This window comes from Carlito syrichta, unplaced genomic scaffold (genome assembly GCF_000164805.1).
Source record: "Carlito syrichta isolate Samal-C Ts95f unplaced genomic scaffold, Tarsius_syrichta-2.0.1 Scaffold308899, whole genome shotgun sequence".
NCBI classification, from domain to species: Eukaryota; Metazoa; Chordata; class Mammalia; order Primates; family Tarsiidae; genus Carlito; species Carlito syrichta.
In genome coordinates, this window is record NW_007252995.1 from 89712 (window position 1) to 108259 (window position 18548).

Sequence of the window (18548 nt, forward strand, 5' to 3'; positions counted from 1 at the left end):
GTCTCGCCAAGTTGCCCAGGCTGGTCTTGAACCCGCAGGCTCAGGCAATCCACTCACCTCGCCTCCCAAGGCGCGGGATTACAGGCTGAGCCACCGAGCCCGGCTAGTACCTGCTCTTATCTGCCCCTTTGTGATGAAGTGTAGCAGCCCACCACCAAACCATCTTAACAACTTGCCCCCATCAAAGGGGAATGTTTAAAAGCATTCTACCTCTACTAGCCAGCTGCCATTGCTTTGCTAAACTCTGGTTTTCCTACATGGATCTCTGAGCTATGGCTACCATGTTTCCTGGCTTTGGTCCCTTCCTCCACCTTGGGGAGAATTTCCTCTCTCCCCCTCTCTCTCTTCTCCTCTCTCCTCTCTCTCTCTTATTTATTTTCTCAATAAACTATATTTTCCAATCTAACTTCTGTGTAATTCTTTGCATCTTTCTTAGGGCACCAGACTGCAAACCAGAAACACTCCCATTGAGCGAGTTAACATTTTATTTACTTGTTTGTTTGTTTACTTATTTTGGAGTCTCGCTCTGTTGCCAGGCTGGAATGCAGTGGCACGCTCACAGTCAGCACAGCCTCAACCTGCTGGGCTGAGGCGATCCTTCTGCCTCGGCCTTCCAAGTAGCTGGAACTACAGGCACATGCCACCAAGTCCGGCTAATTTTTTGGTTTATTGTAGAGATGAGGTCACGTCAAGTTGCCCAGGATGGTCTCGAACCTGTGGGATCAGGCAATTCTCTCACCTGGACCTCCCAATGTGCTAGGATTATATGCATGAGTCACCGTGCCCGGCCTGACTTAACATTTTAGAGACCCTACTGTGAGATATATTTTAATCTCACAGTATGTCTTAAAGTGTTTTGGTTAATTTTGTCAGAATTTTGTTCACCTTTTACCCTATTTTTTTCTCAATTTAATTTTTAATTCATCTAAAGTTAATTATTATTGTTCTGGACAGCTTATACAACAGAATCATATCCAACAATAAAGAGTTTAAGTGAAACATTAAGTATCCAATAGTTTATGAACTGTTTAAGTAAATTATGCAAAGCTACCAAAAGCATAATCTCATTTTTTGGAGAAAATGATATATATATTTTTTTGAGTCAGAGTCTTACTCTGTTGCCCAGGCTGGAGTACAGTAGCACGCTCATGGCCACTGCAGCCTCGACCCGCTGGACTCAGGCTATCCGCCTCAGCCTTCCAAGTAGCTGGAACTACAGGCACGCGCCACCCATAACCAGCTAATTTTTTTGATTTATTGTAGGGATGAGGTCTTGCCAAGTTGCCCAGGCTAGTCTTGAAGCCACAGGCTCAGACAATCTTCTCACCTGGGCCTCCCAAAGTACTGGGATTATAGGTGTGAGCCACTGCGCCCAGTCAAAATGATATATTTTTATATGTATAGAAAATAATGTAAAAGAATATATACCAAATATATATACCAACAATAGTTATGAGATATTATTATGAACTTTTTATGTTCTTTTGCTCATGTATATATTCTAAGTTTTTTTTTTCACAGTTTTTTATGGAATAAAAATCAATAAAGAAAACAAGAGCAACTATAAAATCATCCTATGATTGAATATTGAGGTTGTATAACAAACAATGTAATCAATTATAATTGGCTGAAAAATGGCCTCCTCTTTCTTTTTAAAAAAATCATACAGCCGGGCTCAGTGGCTCAGCCTGTAATCCCACGCCTTTGGGAGGCTGAGGTGAGTGGACTGCCTGAGCCCGTGGGTTCGAGACCCGTCTGGGCAGCGAGACCTCATCTCTACCATAAATCAAAAAATCAGCCGGGCATGGTAGCACTTGCCTGTAATTCCGGTTACTTGGAAGACTAAGGCGGAAGGATCGCTGGAGCCCAACAGTTCGAGGCTGCGGTGGCCGGAAGCAGCCACTGCACTCCAGTCTGGGCGACAGAGTGAGACTCCAACTCAAAAAAAAAAAAATCATACTATCCAGGTGTGGTGGTTTATGCTTGTAATTCCAGCTAGATGGGAGACTGAAGCAAGAGGATTGCTTGAGTGCAAGAGGATTGCTTGAGTCCAGGAGTTCACGACCAGTCTGGGCATCATAGCAAGACCCATCTTAAAACAAATAGTAAAACAACAAGAACGGAAAACGAACTCCATCTGAAATAAAACTAGGTGATGTATATAATCCCTAAACACAAGGTATAAAGACAGAACATTAATGAAAGAATGGTGAAGGTGAAACTTAACTTCCTGTAGTGGGAGATGCTGACCAGAAACCAGCCAATTTACCCTGCTGAGTGCCAGAAAGGCTCAGAAATTGAGGCACTAAGTATTTCATAAGTCAGGGTTGAGGGACTAGAAACGAAATACAGAAAGTCTGTATAACAAATAGAGCCTCTAGTCCCCTCCCTCAGTCTGCAGAAGATGGGAATTATGTTTTTAGAAATTAAATCAGAGAAGTTTTGGACTTGGACTAGTTACAAAGGCTGCCAAGTGTGGGGCATGGACCTGAAACATGAAGATTAAGAGATGCTATTGGAAAGTGAGACCCTGACCTTGTTCTCAGGTGTACCCTGAAGATCCTTTTCAGGAGAAAAAAAACTACTATAACACTGACTATAAATACTGAAATTTGGGGTCCCTAATAAGGAAACAGATTAATCATCTAGCTGCTCTTTAGTGGAACTCTCTAGGGGATATATGGAAAAGTGTACTGAGAGTTTTTAGAACCTCACACTTAATTATGTATAGATAGCCAAGGAGTCCTAGAAATTTCCAACACAAAAGACAGAAACAAATAAAAAATAAACCCAGATGAAACAGAGATACTTTAGGAAGCAGAAGAAAACTTCGGGGAAACTAAGTAAATATACTTGAGCTATAAAAAAAGAAATATGTATCAACAAAATAATAAAAGAATACTATGAAAAAGAGACAATTTTGAAAGAGATCTCAGGTCAGGTGCAGTGGTTCAAGCCTGTAATACCAGCACTCTGGGAGGCCAAGGAGGGAAAACTGCTTGAGCCCAGAAGTTGGTGACTAGCCTACATAACAAAGTAAGACCTCACCTCTACAAAAAATAAAAAAAATAGCTTGGTGTAGCGCCAAGTGCCTGTAGTTCCAGCAACTTGGGAGGTTGAGGTGGAAGGACTGCCTGAGCCCAAGGAGGTCAAGGCTGTAGTGAGCTGTGTTGGTGCCACTGCACTCTGGCCTGGGTGTCAGCGTGAGATCCTGAGTTAAATAATAATAATAGAATAAAAATAAAGAGCTCTCAAACTTTTTTTTAAAGTATGGGACTTTTAAAAAAATAATACATTAAAAAAATAAAGTAAAAGAGTTGAAAAAAGAACTAAAACACAGTGACAATATGAGAAAAAAGAAAATTAAATAATAAATCCAAGTCTAACATCTGACTAATAGAAATTCCAGGAAGAACAAAGAAAAGGTGTAAGAAACTACTGAAGAAAGTATTTTAGAACTGAAAGACACGAGTCTCCAAAGTGAAAGCAAAAAATACAAAGAATGAAAAAACCTCGGCTGGGCATGGTAGCTCAGCCTGTAATCCCAGCACTTTGGGAGGCTCAGGCAAGAGGATTGCCTGAGCCTGGGAGTTCGAGATCAACCTGGGCAACTTGGTGAGACCTCATCTCTAAATAAATCACAAAAACTAGCCAGGTGTGATGGCATGCGTCTAGAAGGCTGAGGTGGAAGGATCACTTAAGCCCAGCAGGTCATGCCACTGCACTCCAGCCTGGGTGACGGAGTGAGACTCCAATACACACACATACACACACACACACACAAAGAAAAAACCTTCATTGTTCCAAATGGAAATTATTTCCAACCAATGAATAATTAATGAAGTGTGAAGTTAGGATAAAGTTATTTTCAGATGTAATTATTTTCAAAATAATTACATCTCATGAATCTTTTCTCAGAAAGCTGCTTAAAGACAAGTTTTGCTAAAATGAGGAATAAACTAAGAGAAGATGATATGAAATCTAAGAAACAATAGGATCCAACACAGAATAGAGATGAAGGGAGTTCCCCAATCACTGGTGACCAAGAAGAGACAGCAACTCATTCAGACTTGAGCAAGATAATGGAAGTGCTGCTGGGGAGTCTCCAGTAAGCATTCGTCCAAAAAAAGACTGATTTCATTCTACAGTTTTTAGAAGATGTAGGAAGACTTAGAGTCAGAGAAAAGCAAGTAAAAAAGCAATGATATAATCACTAACTCTAGATAATGAAACCACAGTACTATATACTACTTGGTTCAACAGTGAACACTATCTGTCCATTATCTGAAAACAGTGGAGATTGATTTTACCAAAATATAAATATTTCAAAGTGGAAAAGAAAGTATATAAGAGAGGCAAAATTCTCATCTATCAAAATAAGAAGTAAACATGATATTTATAATTAATTGATAAGAACACCGACTATGATTTAGAAATACTGAGGTAATTACCAGAAAAAAATACCTAAAAGAGTTATTATTACTTTACAGCTAGAGAAGGGGAGATAAAGAATGTGACAGGGTTATCTCCAGGAAATGGGAATTTAGGGTAGAAGGAGCGGGGGTCTAGGCTGCTGCTGTTTTTTGTTATAGGGCTTTACCATTGGACTTTTAAAACCATCACATGGAATGTAAAAGTTAATTTTTAAAAGAAAAGTTTAAAAGTAAAAAACATTTAATCTGAAAAGTGAAAGAAATATTTAAAATCACATTAAGTGTTGCAAAATGACTTCACAGTATACCGAAATTACCAATACTCAAAATTAAAGCATGAATGCAGCAGAACCTAATAGAGCTGGCAGTCAATCTACAAGGTGCCAGAGGATCAACAGCAGCTGCATGTCCAACTGTGCTCCTGTGTTACAACTGTGCTAAGACTAGAGCACCTCTGCCAGCTCACCCCGTCCACATACCTGGGAAGCTTCTCTGAATAGGTCTGCTTGCTGTTTGCATCCTTTGAGAGAGGTACCTTTTCCACACAATAGGGACCTCCGATCCACAACCCCAGTGACATCTTTAAAGGACTGTGCAAGGAACTGGACAGAAGACTAATATAGGTCTATTTCCTTCCAAATGCAGAATTGTTTTATAAGATGGAAAAAAAACCTTTAAAAGTCTAAAAGCCAAGGAACTCACATACCTGTGGGGATGTGAACAAGTCTGACCGCACTATCTGTTGTATTAACATGCTGCCCTCCTGCTCCTTTGGCTCGAAATGTATCTATTCGTAAATCTTTGGGGTCCAGCTTCACATCTACCTAGAACAAATGGCATGGCATAATTCTACACTTCAAGAATCCTTCAATACTAAAATTCTGTTTTATGTTAAGATATGTCATAACTACTAGACTAAAGGAAATAACTTACACCAAAGAAAGAGCCATAAACTCCCTATTCCAAATGGATGCTATTTTTTTAACACTGACTTAGGATGTTATAAGATCACTGAGTTGTGCAATCTTTCAAAAGATTCATCATCCACCATCCCACAGTTGCATGAAATAGAACATACAAAATATATATAAAATACATATGCATATGTACTACATATCGTTGATTCTCATTATTTCAGAATCCCTATTTGCAAATTTGCCCACTCACTAAAATTTATTTGTATCCCCAAATCACTTTCACAGTCTTTCACTGCAGCACTTTCAGTCATTTGCAGACATGCACAGAGCAATGAGAAATCTGAATTCTTCCACATTTACACATTCCCAGTTAAGTAGGACAAAGTGACACTCTGACTTCTTGGTTTCAGCTCTCCCACAGAGATGACCAGAGAATGGAGATTTAGGGGAGAGGGCAGTGCAGCGCAAGAAGCTCTGGCTCTGGGGGACAGCTGGATGGGGTTTGAATTCCAGCTTTGCCACCTGTTAGTGGAGTGGTCTCAGGCAAGTCATAGGACACGTCTATGCCTAATTTTATCTTATGTAAAATAAAGATGTTGGGCATGGTGACTCATGCCTATAATCCCAGCACTCTGGGAGGTGGAGGCGAGAGGATTGCCTGAATTCAGGGGTTCAAGACCAGCCTGGGCAACCTGGGAAAGACCTTGTCCTACAATAAATAAAAAAATTAGCCAGGCATGGTGGTGTGTGTCTATAGTTCCAGCTACTTGGGAGGCTGAGGCAGATGGATCTCCTGAACCCAGTGGGCCAAGGCTGCAGTGGCTGTGAGCACTGCAGCCTGGGTAACAGAGAGAAACTCTGACTCAAAAAATAAAATTAAAGGAAATTAAAATAAAGATAATCTACCAGAATAGGTTATTTTTAGGATATAAAAAAATCTGAAGGGGGAGGGATGAAAAATCACCTATAGGGTACAATGTGCACAGGTAGGGGTGGTGGGTATGCTTAAAGCCCAGAACAAAAACTGTTTGTATTCCCAAGAGCTATTGAAATAAAGAAAAAGATTATAATCTGGGAGGGCATGGTGGTTCATGCCTGCAATTCCAACACTTTGGGAGGTCAAGTCAGGAGGATTGTTTGAGCCCTGGAGTTCAAGACCAGTCTGAACAACATAGAGGACTTCATCTCTACAAAAAAAATTTAAAAATTAGCTGGGCCTGGTGGTGCATGCCTATAGTCTCAGTAATTGGAAGGCGGAGGCAGAAGGATCGCCTGGACCCAGGAAGTTGAGGCTATCATAAGCCGTGATCATGCCACTGCACTCCAGTCTGGGTGACACAGTGAGACCCCAACTAAAAAAAAAAACAAAAAAAACAAAAACGGGGTAGGTAAAATGGGGTGGAAGGAATAAAGACAGAAGTAAGATAACTCTATGGTTTTGATTTTTGAATCAAGTAAACTTTGTATTTTTTATTTGTAGATGTAAATGTTTACATATACAAAAAGTAAAATTAAAGTGGAAAATCAAATCCTAAAATTAAATAAAAACAGAAACAAATGCACCAAAATATTTATCATAATGACAACATAACCACACAGAAAACAGTTATTTCAGATGGTCTTTGTTCATAGTGTTCTAACTATTCATTCTTGGTAGAATATATTCAGAGAACAAAAGTCTTAAACATTGCTGAGTAGTTTATTATTAGTAATGCAGATATTGCAATTTTGAAACTATTCTATATATAATATAATAAAGCAAATAAGTAAACATTAAAGTGGTTATAAAGCAAGATCTTGTTTTGTTCTAAGTGAAAAGATATATAAAAACAAAATTAAAAAAATTGAGGACAGCCAGGCTCGGTGGCTCAGCCTATAATCCTGTGCCTTTGGGAGGCTGAGGTGAGTGGATTGCCTGAGCCCGCGGGTTCGAGACCCGCCTGGGCAGCGAGACCTCATCTCTACAATAAATCAAAAAATCAGCCGGGCGTGGTAGTGCATGCCTGTAGTTCTGGCTACTTGGAAGGCTGAGGCTGAAGGATCGCCGGAGCCCAGCAGGTCGAGGCTGCGGTGGCCGGGAGCGGCCACTGCACTCCAGTCTGGGTGACAGAGTGAGACTCCAACTCAAAAAATAAAAAATAAAATTGAGGACAAAAATCTCTATAATGTTAAATTTGAATTGGTAATAATAATATGAAGTTGTCATTTGAAAAAATATATTTCCAAGCTCTATCCACTGAAGGAGTCTAGAAGTAACAATATTATAGTACTAACGAGTATCCCTGCTACCCAGATCTTGATTTCTGGGTACATTCCCCACTAACATGAACTAGGCTAACTCCCTGGCTGAGGCAGGAGAATATCAAATGCGCTTGGGATATCTAATGGTACCAAAAAGCAAAGACTGGATCATTTCAAAAAGACAAAAGGAGTACCCTACATAGGCTACTCCAGGCCAACTCTGGGACTATATATTAGGCTATCAAAAGGAATAATGACTATAAATAATTGAATGAAAACAAATCCATCAGTCTATAATGAGGTCAACATATGAAACTTGATATATGAGTTTATAAAGAAATCAAATACAAGAGAAAGAAAGCAAGAAATTAGGAAGGGGCTGGGGTTTGGGGAGTGAGAAGGTAGAAGGAAGGCAAGTTCTTTACGGAACAATGCCAGTTAGTAAATGTATACAGAATGTTAGTATTAGAAAATCATGATCTTGCAACCCTAAACTAAATAATTGACTCAGGCATGGATCACCAATGGATGTTAAAACCACAGATAAAAAGCTTGAAAACAGGATATATGTTCCCTAGAGATTGCTTAGTAATTGCAAAGAGAAAAATATATTTTCACAATTAAGGTATTTTTGTGGTCACCATCTTAACTAAGTGCCAAAACTAAGCCACATTAAAAGTAGACAATCTGACATTATGTGCCTTCTGAAAAGATGCAACAAGACCATATCTGTACCTATGAAGTATTTGCACTCAAAATGTGTAACCCAGATGGAGCAGAACATTTAGATATAACCTTCAATATAACACAGGGAATAAAGGAACATGTTAACGAGTACCATGAAGACATGAATAAATAATCAGGAGTCCAGAATGTGGAACATTGTACAATACAAATGGTCTAGATGCTTCAAAAAGCCAATGACATTTTTAAAAAGTTGGGAGACTGTTCCAGACTTAAAGAAATGTAACAATTGCCGGGCTCAGTGACTCAGCCTGTAATCCTGCGCTTTGGGAGGCTGAGGTGAGTGGGTTGCCTGAGCCCGCGGGTTCGAGACCCGCCTGGGCAACTTGGTGAGACCTCATCTCTACAATAAATCAAAAATTAGCTGGGCGTAGTAGCACACGCCTGTAGTTCTAGCTACTTGGAAGGCTGAGGCAGAAGGATCACCTGAGACCAGCAGGTCGAGGCTGTGGTGGCCAGGAGTGGCCATTGCACTCTAGTGTGGACGACGGAGTGAGACTCCAACTCAAACAAAACAAAACAAAAGAAATATAACAACTAATTATGATGTGTGAAATCTAATGGTATCCTGGTTTAAAAAAAATAGTTATACCCAGGCATGGTGGCTTCCTAATTTCCTAATTTTCACTGGGCTCCGGTGATCCCAGCCCAGGCAACTTGGTGAGACCTTGTCCTACAACAAATCAAAAATTAGCTGGGCGCGGTAGTTCTGTCAGAACTACAGGTGCGCACTACCGCGCCCAGCTAATTTTTGATTTGTTGTAGGACAAGGTCTCACCAAGTTGCCTGGGCTGGTCTTGAACCCACAGGCTCAGGCAGTCCACTTGCTTCAGCCTCCCAAAGTGCTGGAATTACAGGCTGAGCCACTGAGCCTGGCCTAATCAACAACATTTTAAAAAGGATTCTAGTTTTGAAAAGAAGTGACTTCTATTTAAAATGAAACAAATCAAAACATCTTGGCCAGGGATGAAAGGGGCAACTTTACCTGGGAAAGAGTTAAAAGTTTTCCATTAGAGACTATACAGTCTGATCTGTAACCAAAAAAAGAACAGATCTTCCTAGAAGCTGAGGCTTCTCAGCATCATACCCATTTACATGGTGTGCATTTTCTGTTCCTCCTGGTGAAGTTACCTCATCTGGTTGAGGAAGGATGATAACTGACATTGTTCCTGTGTGAATACGCTGCATTCTTGATGACAGGCCCACTTCAGGGATTCGCTGAACTCGGTGGATGCCACCTTCATATTTCAAGTGCTTATAGACATTGTCACCAGAAATTCGGGCGGCTGCATGATGTAGTCCACCTAGGGGGAAAAAAAATCCAGAAATATTAATGAATTTTATTTTGAAAGGGATCAGAAGCCTGAATGTCCTCAATTTAAGACCTGAATGTGAGTATAAAGCCTGAGATGAGCACATGAAGTAGGTACAAAACTATATTTTCCCATTGTAAATATATTGATACATACTAGGAAATATACTGAAATGTTATTTATGTTTATCTCTGGGAAATAGAATGACAGTAGTTTTTTATTTCTAAATTTTCTATAATTAACAAGTTTTATTTTTATAGTAAGGAAAAGATATTATTAGAACAAAAAAGAATACTGGGATTTTTTTGCATTGAACTACTACTGTGCAGTCTTAGGCTAATATGGTGTCACATATAAAACAATGCTCAATAATAGAATAATTTCCTAATGTAGAGTAACTCTATAGGACCTCCCATATTTTCAAGAGTTTACTGAAAGTTATCTCTTATCTGTAGAGTGGACAGCTATCACAAAAAAATCTTATGCCTAGCCTAGCTTGTTCCTATCTATCATGTTTTAAAAAAATCTTTTTAATAATATAATAATATATGAAGACAAAAAACACACAACTCAAATATATGGCTTAGTGACTACTACCCAGGTCAAGAAAAAGAACTTTGCTAGTCACCCCATGAACCCTCTCACGTGCCTTTTCCAGTCATCATCCTCTCCCTTCCCCATGAGTAATCATCCTGACTTTTACTCTTTCCTATATTATAATGTTATTACCTAAATGTTTAGCCCTAGACATTAGAGTTCTATCTTGCCCATTGAATTTTTTTATATGTCTTAAGTCTCTTAGTCCACACATTCACCATCCATTTATTTTATTTACTACAAATTATCTGTTGAGGAACTTGAGCTGATGACTGGTATAAATTCCAACAGTCTGGTTTTGCTGACTGTATACTCTTGGTACAGTTCACCCTGTCTGCTGCCCTCCATATAAGCTGCAATTTGGCAGCTGGATCTAGAACCTGGATCAGATACCAGCTTGAGCCCCTCAGCAAGACTACAGGAGTACAGGAGGCATGATATTAGATGTCTCTCTTTTCAGTGGTATTGGCAGCCTTTGATGCTTAATCCATCACGTGTTATAAAATGGTGATAGTCTACTTTTATAATTTCTTCTTCTTTTTTTTTTTTTTTTTTGAGTCAGAGTCTCACTCTGTCACCCAGGCTGGTGTGCAGTGCCAAGCTCACGGCCACTGCAGCCTTGACCTGCTAGGCTCAGGTGATCCTTCTGCCTCAGTCTTCCAAGTAGCTGGAACTACAGGCATGTGCCATCACTCCCAGCTAATTTTTTGGTTTATTGTAGAGATGAGGTCTCAACAAGTTGCCCAGGCTGGTCTCGAATTTGTGGACTCAGGCAGTCCTCTCACCTTGGCCTCCCAAAGTGCTGGGATTATAGGCATGAGCCACCGTGCCCGGCCATTTCTTTCTCACTTGTAATTAAAATACACTTACAAAGAGACACCTGCCCTTGTCTATTATCTGATTATTAAGTGATACAGTTGTATAGGAAAAGCAGGGCAAATGCTTGATTTCCTTTACTAGTTTTTACCAATACCAAGATATGTTTTTGCAATATTCTGAGTGGAGTTATTTAAATCCTCTGAAGATGACCAACAAAATTTTTAGATTATCATTATGAACTCAAGGAATTAAACACATCTAACATGTTTTAATCAATTGCAATTATTATTACTGAAGCTCAACTTGTTGTATCTTTGGCCTACAGATGACTCTTCAGGTTAACTTCTGAGGTCCTTTTACATGCCCCTAACTATGGTATAACAAGATGTTTCAGGATAATGTTGAATATTTCTTGCCCTAGATCTGGAACCAGTCATTTCTCCAAGGAGCCCTGATTCCTTTAAGAGAAAAAATAACATTTCAAGATCACAATTTGGGTGCTAGAGGCATCCACCACTATTGGATTGGCCATTATTTCTATGCCATTTCAATGGACAGAGATAGGAAATACCTCATGAGTTCCCACTGATGTTGGGAGACAATTCTCTATGGGTCTCTTGTGCTTCTGCACAGCTTGCAAAAAACATATAGCCTGCCCTTTTGTTCTAGAACATCTTTTTTTTTTTTTGAGTCGGAGTTTCACTTGGTCGCCCAGACCGAGTTTCACTCGGTTGCCTGCTGGGCTCTGGCGATCCTTCCGCCTCAGCCTTCCGAGTAGCCAGAATTACAGGCGCACGCTACCACGCCCGGCTGATTTTTTTTGATTTATTGTAGAGATGAGGTCTCGCTGCCCAGGCGGGTCTCGAACCCGCGGGCTCAGGCAATCCACTCACCTCAGCCTCCCCAAGGTGCGGGATTACAGGCTGAGCCACCGAGCCCAGCTAGAACATCTTTTTAAGGTTGTTTGTATAGTGAACAGCTTGGAGATAATGTCTCCCTCCAGAGAAAAAGAAAGGTTTGCTCACAGCTTTGGAAAATAGTGTCCCTTTCTAGAGCAATGGGCAGGATGATTACTGCCCATTTAAAAAAGACTCAAGTTCCCTAAGCTCCCTGTTCCTCTCTTGTAATGCAACCCACTGTGTGGGTGGATATCATCTAGTCTTCTTAGTTGTTGCCCTGTGGGATTTAGGGCTCAGGAAACTAGCACAAAAATGCTGATGCTCTGGTTACTGCTACTGCTCTGAGAAATAACTGTCCTTCATCTCTGACCATGAAACTGTGGTAGGCTAATCCATTAGCTTGCAAGTAGAGTACAAATCTTGGACCCTCCCAGTTTTTGGCAATATCTTATTTTATTTTACTTTATACATTACTTTTGACTTTTACTTTATTTGCTTTTTATTTTTACATGACCTTACCTACTTGTTGGGGTCTCTTTGTCACCCAGTCTGGAGTGCAGTGGCAAGATCATGGCTCACCACAGCCTTGACCTCCTGAGCTTAGGTGATCCTTCTGCCTCAGCCTCTTGAGTAGCTGAGACTGCAGGCACATATCACCAAGTATGGCTTATTTTAAAAATGTTTTTGTAGAGATGAGGTCTCACCATGTTGCCCAGACTAGCCTCGAACTCCTGGGCCCAAGCAATCCTCCTTCTTTGGCCTTCCAAAGTGTTGGGATTACAGGTGTGAGCCACGGCACCTGGCATGATACTTATTTACATTCAAGGCTTCAAAATATTTTCTATTACGCTTTTATCTCTTTTCTTCCATACCAAGAATCTTGGCTCTCAAAGACAGAGAGGATATTAGAATTAGATTATCCCATAATTACGCATCTGTTGTATCCTATATTACACATACAACAGTCTCAAAGAACCATGTTAATTCTATAACCAATACAATTCTAAAAACAAAACTTTTTTGCATATGTTCTTCCTATTTTCCCCATTTTTCTTTTTCTTTTCTTTTTTTTTTGAGTAGGAGTCTCACTCTATTGCCTAGGCTTGAGTGCAGTGGCACGCTCATGGCCACCCCAGCGTTGACCTGCTAGGCTCTGATAATCCATCCGCCTCAGCCTTCCAAGTAGCTAGAACTACAGGCGCATACTACCAAGCTTGGGTAATTTTTAAAATTTATTGTAGAGATGAGGTCTTGCCAAGTTGCCTGGGCTGGTCTCGAATGCCCAGGCTTAGGCAATCTACTTGCCTTGGCCTCCCAAAGTGCTGGGATTACAGGCTGAGCCACCGAGCCCGCCCTTGCCCCATTTTTCAAATGGCTGTATTATATCTATACTGTCAGAACATATGGTTCTTGTATAATACATTCTTTCCTTCTCAGCCCTCAGCTAGTTCTGGTTCTACAAGTAACCACATATTTAATGCTCACCTCTACTCCTTATGTTGATACCTATCCTTTTTGTTGTCTGAAGCTTGTTTTCTAGTAGATTCCTCAGAAAGCAATCATGGGAAGAATATTTCCTGATTTTTTACATATTGATAACAGTTTGTCCCTACATACTTACAAGTCAGTTTTGCTAACTATAAAATCCTTAACTTTCTTTCCTTTGGTGATCTCCATCTTTTTCTGGCACAAACTGTTGGTATTGAAAAGCCTGACAAAAATATAATTTTCTTTCCTTTATAATTTTATCAGAATATGTCTTAGTTTTGGTAATTTTAATTGGATATTTTCAGATGTGTTCTTTAAATATGTGGTTTCAAATCTTTTTTTCTATTTCAGAGGAGTTTTCTTGACATATAGATGTTAGTATTTGCCATAGGCAGCCTCAAATGTGGCCCCCCATGACCCTTGTCTCTTGGTATTCACACCCTTATCGTTCCCTCCCAGTTGGCCTATTTGATGAGTAGCATCCAGCAGAGGAGATACTACTGAGATTAAACTATAAAGAACTGTGGCTTCCATCCTGAGAACTGGCTTACTTTCTTGCTTCATTCACTTGGCACAAACAGGTTGCTGTGTTGTGAACACTGCCACGGAGAGGGTTTTTGTGGTGAGAAACTGGTATTTGCCACCTACTACGTGAGTGAGCTTGGAAGCAGACCTTTAAGCCCCAGTCAAGCGTTGAGGTGACGACAGCTCCACCCAACAGCTTGACTACAACCTCATGAGAGACCCTGGGTCAGAATCACTCAGGAAAGCATCTCCCTGACCCCTGATCCTCATAAATTGTGAGACTGAAAAATTGTTTGTGGCTTTCAATCTGCTGAGTTTTGGGTAATTTGTTATACAGCAATAGGTAACAAATATCTGCTCTGACTCATTCTATCATGTAATCAATCTTCTTGCCTCTAATTAATATGTCATTTTTCTTCACTCCTTTTTATCTTTTTTTTTTGAGTTGGAGTCTCACTCTGTCATCCAGACTGGAGGGCAATGGCACGCTCCTGGCCACCGCAGCTTCGACATGCTGGGCTCAGGTGATCCTTCCACCTCAGCCTTCCAAGTAGCTAGAACTACAGGCACGTACTACCAGACCTGGCTAATTTTTTTATTTATTGTAGAGGTGAGGTCTCGCCAAGTTGCCTAGGCGGGTCTCGAACCCGCGGGCTCAGGCAATCCTCTCTCCTTGGTTTCTCACCATTTATTTTTAGTTTCAAAAACATTTATCTCTTTTTGACACTGCTTTCTTAAGGCATTAAGTGTTGTTTATCTGCCTATATGCTACTTCTGGTTTATTCATTTCTAAAATGATTTTTATTTATTTCGAATTCTTTCCTGAGTCTTTCATTTCATTTCCTTTTCTTTAAAAGACAGAGTCTTGCTTTGTTGCCCAGGCTGTAAGGCAGTGGCCCAACCGTAGCTCACTGCAACCTCAACCTTCTTGGCTCAAGCAGTTCCCCTACCTTAGCCTCCTTTGTGGCTGGGACTACAAATGGGTGCCACCATACCTGGTCAACTTTTTTTTTTTTTGAGTTGGAGTCTCACTCTGTCGCCCAGACTGGAGTGCAGTGGCCGCTCCCGGCCACCGCAGCCTCGACCTGCTGGGCTCTGGCGATCCTTCCGCCTCAGCCTTCCGAGTAGCCAGAATTACAGGCGTGCGCTACCACGCCCAGCTAATTTTTGATTTATTGTAGAGATGAGGTCTCGCCAAGTTGCCCAGGTGGGTCTCGAATCCATGGGCTCAGGCAATCCACTCACCTCAGTCTCAACTTTTTTTTTTTTAAATTTTTGAAGTGACTGGGTCTTGCTATGTTGCTGAGGTTGGTCTGGAACTTCTGGCCTCAACCCATACTCCCACCTCAGTCTCCCAAAGCAATAAGATTACAGGTGTGAGCCACCATGCCTGGCCTGTCACTTCATTTCTAATCCTGAGTTATAAGGTAATTTCACACCTCATATTGTTTTCTTAATGTCTTTTTAACTTGTTTTGAAACAGTAGATTATAATTTTGATCTGTTTTGTAGACACATCTTTCCAGTGTCTATAGGGATATTATTCTGCTTCTTACTCTCATGAAACTTTGTATGGAATTTGATCTTAATACTTTTCTATGGCTTCTTTTTGTGTGAAATTACTTGTTCTTAAATTTCAGAATGAGGTTGAGTCCAGGAAAGCTTTTCTAACTTCACAGAGCTTTCTTTTTTGTAGCTCTGTATAATGTGCAAATAAACAGCAACCTGCTTTCTGATACTTCCTGGCTGTTCTCCCTGACTTTCTTTTTTCTTCCTCCTTCTTTACCCATGCCCTGGTCAATTTTTATTCTACACCCAGCAGTTTCCCATCAGTGTGGGGCTCTGTTTTAGAAGGGAGCCCTGGCAGCTCTGTTTTCAGAGATCATGGGTGCTAGAATCCTCCAGCCTCTTTAGAGTTTCTTATCAAAGATCTGAACACCCAATCACTACTGGAGAGGGAAAACCTCCTACCAGTTTCAGCTCATTATCATAACAGGCCCCCAAATTCCAGAGAATAACCATTTGTTGTTTGGGAGATCTCTAGTTTCCAGATGTGTCAGATGCCACTCCATTGCTTCCTTCTGCACAGATGCTAATGCCATGCAGGCTCCATGGCTATTGGTGGTTTGCCCCCCTTACTTTATTTTTACTTTTTTTGAGTCTGCATCTCACTCTGTTGCCCAGGCTGGAGTACAGTGGCATGCTCACACCTACTGCAGGCTCAGCTCACTGGGCTCAGGCAATCTTTCCACCTCAGCCATCCAAGTAGCTAGGAGGACAGGTGCACTGCCACACCCAGTTAATTTTTTTTTATTTATTGTAGAGATGAGATCTCATCAAGTTGCCCAGAATGGTATCGAACCCTTGGGCTCAGGTAATCCTCTCACCTCTGCCTCCCAAAGTGCTGGAATTACAGGCATTGGCCACCACACCCGGTCTACTCTTATATTCTGGAGTTTTGTGCAGATATCTTGCAATTAGTGCTAGTGAAAATGCTGTTTGTGGGTTTTGGGTGTGGCTATCTAGTTGCTCTGTGTGCTTTCACATGGATTCAGAGAGACTAAAAACTATGTTGTCACTGCAGCTGCCATTTTCCTAATATGCTAATGAAGATACAGTAAATCCTATTTTCTAAAGTCAGCATGTTAGACAAAAATTGGGTATAGTTTTAGATTACCCTTGAAAATGTCTTAGCAAGGTATCTTATCAGTGATTGACATATTGTCTCTTAATAAGTATAACACAGCTGGTATTCCTCCAGCAATAGATAGATCTTGAATACTAAATAAAGAGGTTGACATGCATTTAGGAGACAGATGATATGAAAAAGCTAATCATTTAACATTCACACTCTGTGTGGTAAGATGGCTATACTATGAAAGATATCTGGTAACTAAAACAGAGTGAAGACATAACACATTTTAATTCCTTATTTCGTAAACACATTATACTTTTAAAATTATTGCCCCACCTCCTTTACTTACAATTACTTACACTTATAAGAACTGCGAAAGAGCCGGGCTCGGAGGCTCAGCCTGTAATCCCGCGCCTTTGGGAGGCTGAGGTGAATGGATTGCCTGAGCCCATGGGTTCGAGACCTGCCTGGGCAGCGAGACCTCATCTCTACAATAAATCAAAAAATCAGCCGGGCGTGGTAGTGCATGCCTGTAATTCCGGCTACTTGGAAGGCTGAGGCAGAAGAATCGCCGGAGCCCAACGGGTCGAGGGAGCGGCCACTGCACTCCAGTCTGGGCGACAGAGTGAGACTCCAACTCAAAAAAAAAAAAAAAAAGAGCTGCGAAAGAGAAGACTGTGACTTTACTATAGAGATTAACAGAGTCACTGCTGAGCTTCCTGGGTTCAACTTCAAGCTTTTCCTCTTCCTAGCTGTGTGCCCACAGCCAATTTACTTAACTTGTCCATGCTTTGGTTTCCTTATTTGTAAATAATAATAATAATAAATAATACACAACTAGGGCCTAGCACTGCACACCTGAAGGGGGAGCCATTCATATTGCAGATTATATGAGTAATGCCTCAAGGAATATACAGGCATATGACATACCCTTGAAATTCAACTTACTTTCCAAGTGCTTTTTGAGGAATAACTGGGATAAACACACGTAGACTATTCAGTACAGCGCTGACATCTGACTGTTGACAAGTATCAGTAATAACTAGAACTACGTGATTGGCTTTCCTAGACCAGTGTGATATATTGTGGAAGAAAAAGGCTGTCAAGGTCCCTATGTACTAAACTGTGACACAGGGCTGGAAAGTTGACACATCCCTAAAGTAGGACGGGGAAGATGTACTGCTGGCCTTGTCAGATGAAAGCAAACTGCTTCTAGTGGCCCTTATTGACAAGCATGGGGACAAAGGCATTTGTCACATCAATAGCTGTACCAGGGGATTTGTTAATTTGCTCAAGCAATGAAACCACATCTGGTACACCAGCTGCAGTTGGAGCCACCTGATTAAGCTTATACTAATCTGTTGGGAGCCAACATCTATAGCTACATGGCTGAGGCCTGTAAAGGCCCATCTGGAAGATCGCCTCTGACATAGGATATCAGTTATACCTATATATTGGCGTGTGATTAGTGACCAGTGTGCATACATGGCAGTAAAACTTATAAGTAAATCTCAATACACCTGATGGAAAGTGCATAGCAGAATTATTTTTCTCTGTCTTTCTAAGTTTCACTTCTTTCTAGATATTTTTTAACTTCTATTTCCTGGTAGACTGGTTAGTCAGCTTTGGAAAGCTGTTTCTCCTAGGATTAAGATTAGAAACTAAATTATCATAATAGTTTTATTGCCCTGCCCCTAGCCAGGCAGGACGTTTTTCTAGTTTTGTTACATGCCGGAACTCCGTTTGCTTCAGCCCGAGGTCATTGTCATGGTAACCGTGCAGCCCATTATCCAAGAGTGTGACAGCTACTATTTGATTTTTAGAATAGACTTGTTTGGATAAAACATACATTTAAGACGATACAATTTCTATTGAAAAGATTTAAACAGTAATAAGCATTCATAGAAAACTTTTAAGTTTTGTTTAAGCTTCCTTTTC

At 40.6% G+C, this 18548-nt stretch overlaps 1 protein-coding gene across 2 annotated transcripts in view; it reads right to left on the minus strand.

The window, feature by feature from the left end:
- The window catches only part of MTRF1 (mitochondrial translation release factor 1), a 51620-nt gene that overhangs the window by 12988 nt on the left and 20084 nt on the right, over positions 1–18548 (minus strand). For both annotated transcript variants that reach the window (XM_008066381.2, XM_008066382.1), the window contains 2 exons: positions 9467–9639; positions 5140–5257 (listed from right to left, as the gene is read on the minus strand). In XM_008066381.2, the coding sequence (XP_008064572.1) occupies positions 5140–5257; positions 9467–9639 (291 nt within the window). The remainder of the gene's footprint in view (positions 1–5139; positions 5258–9466; positions 9640–18548) is intronic.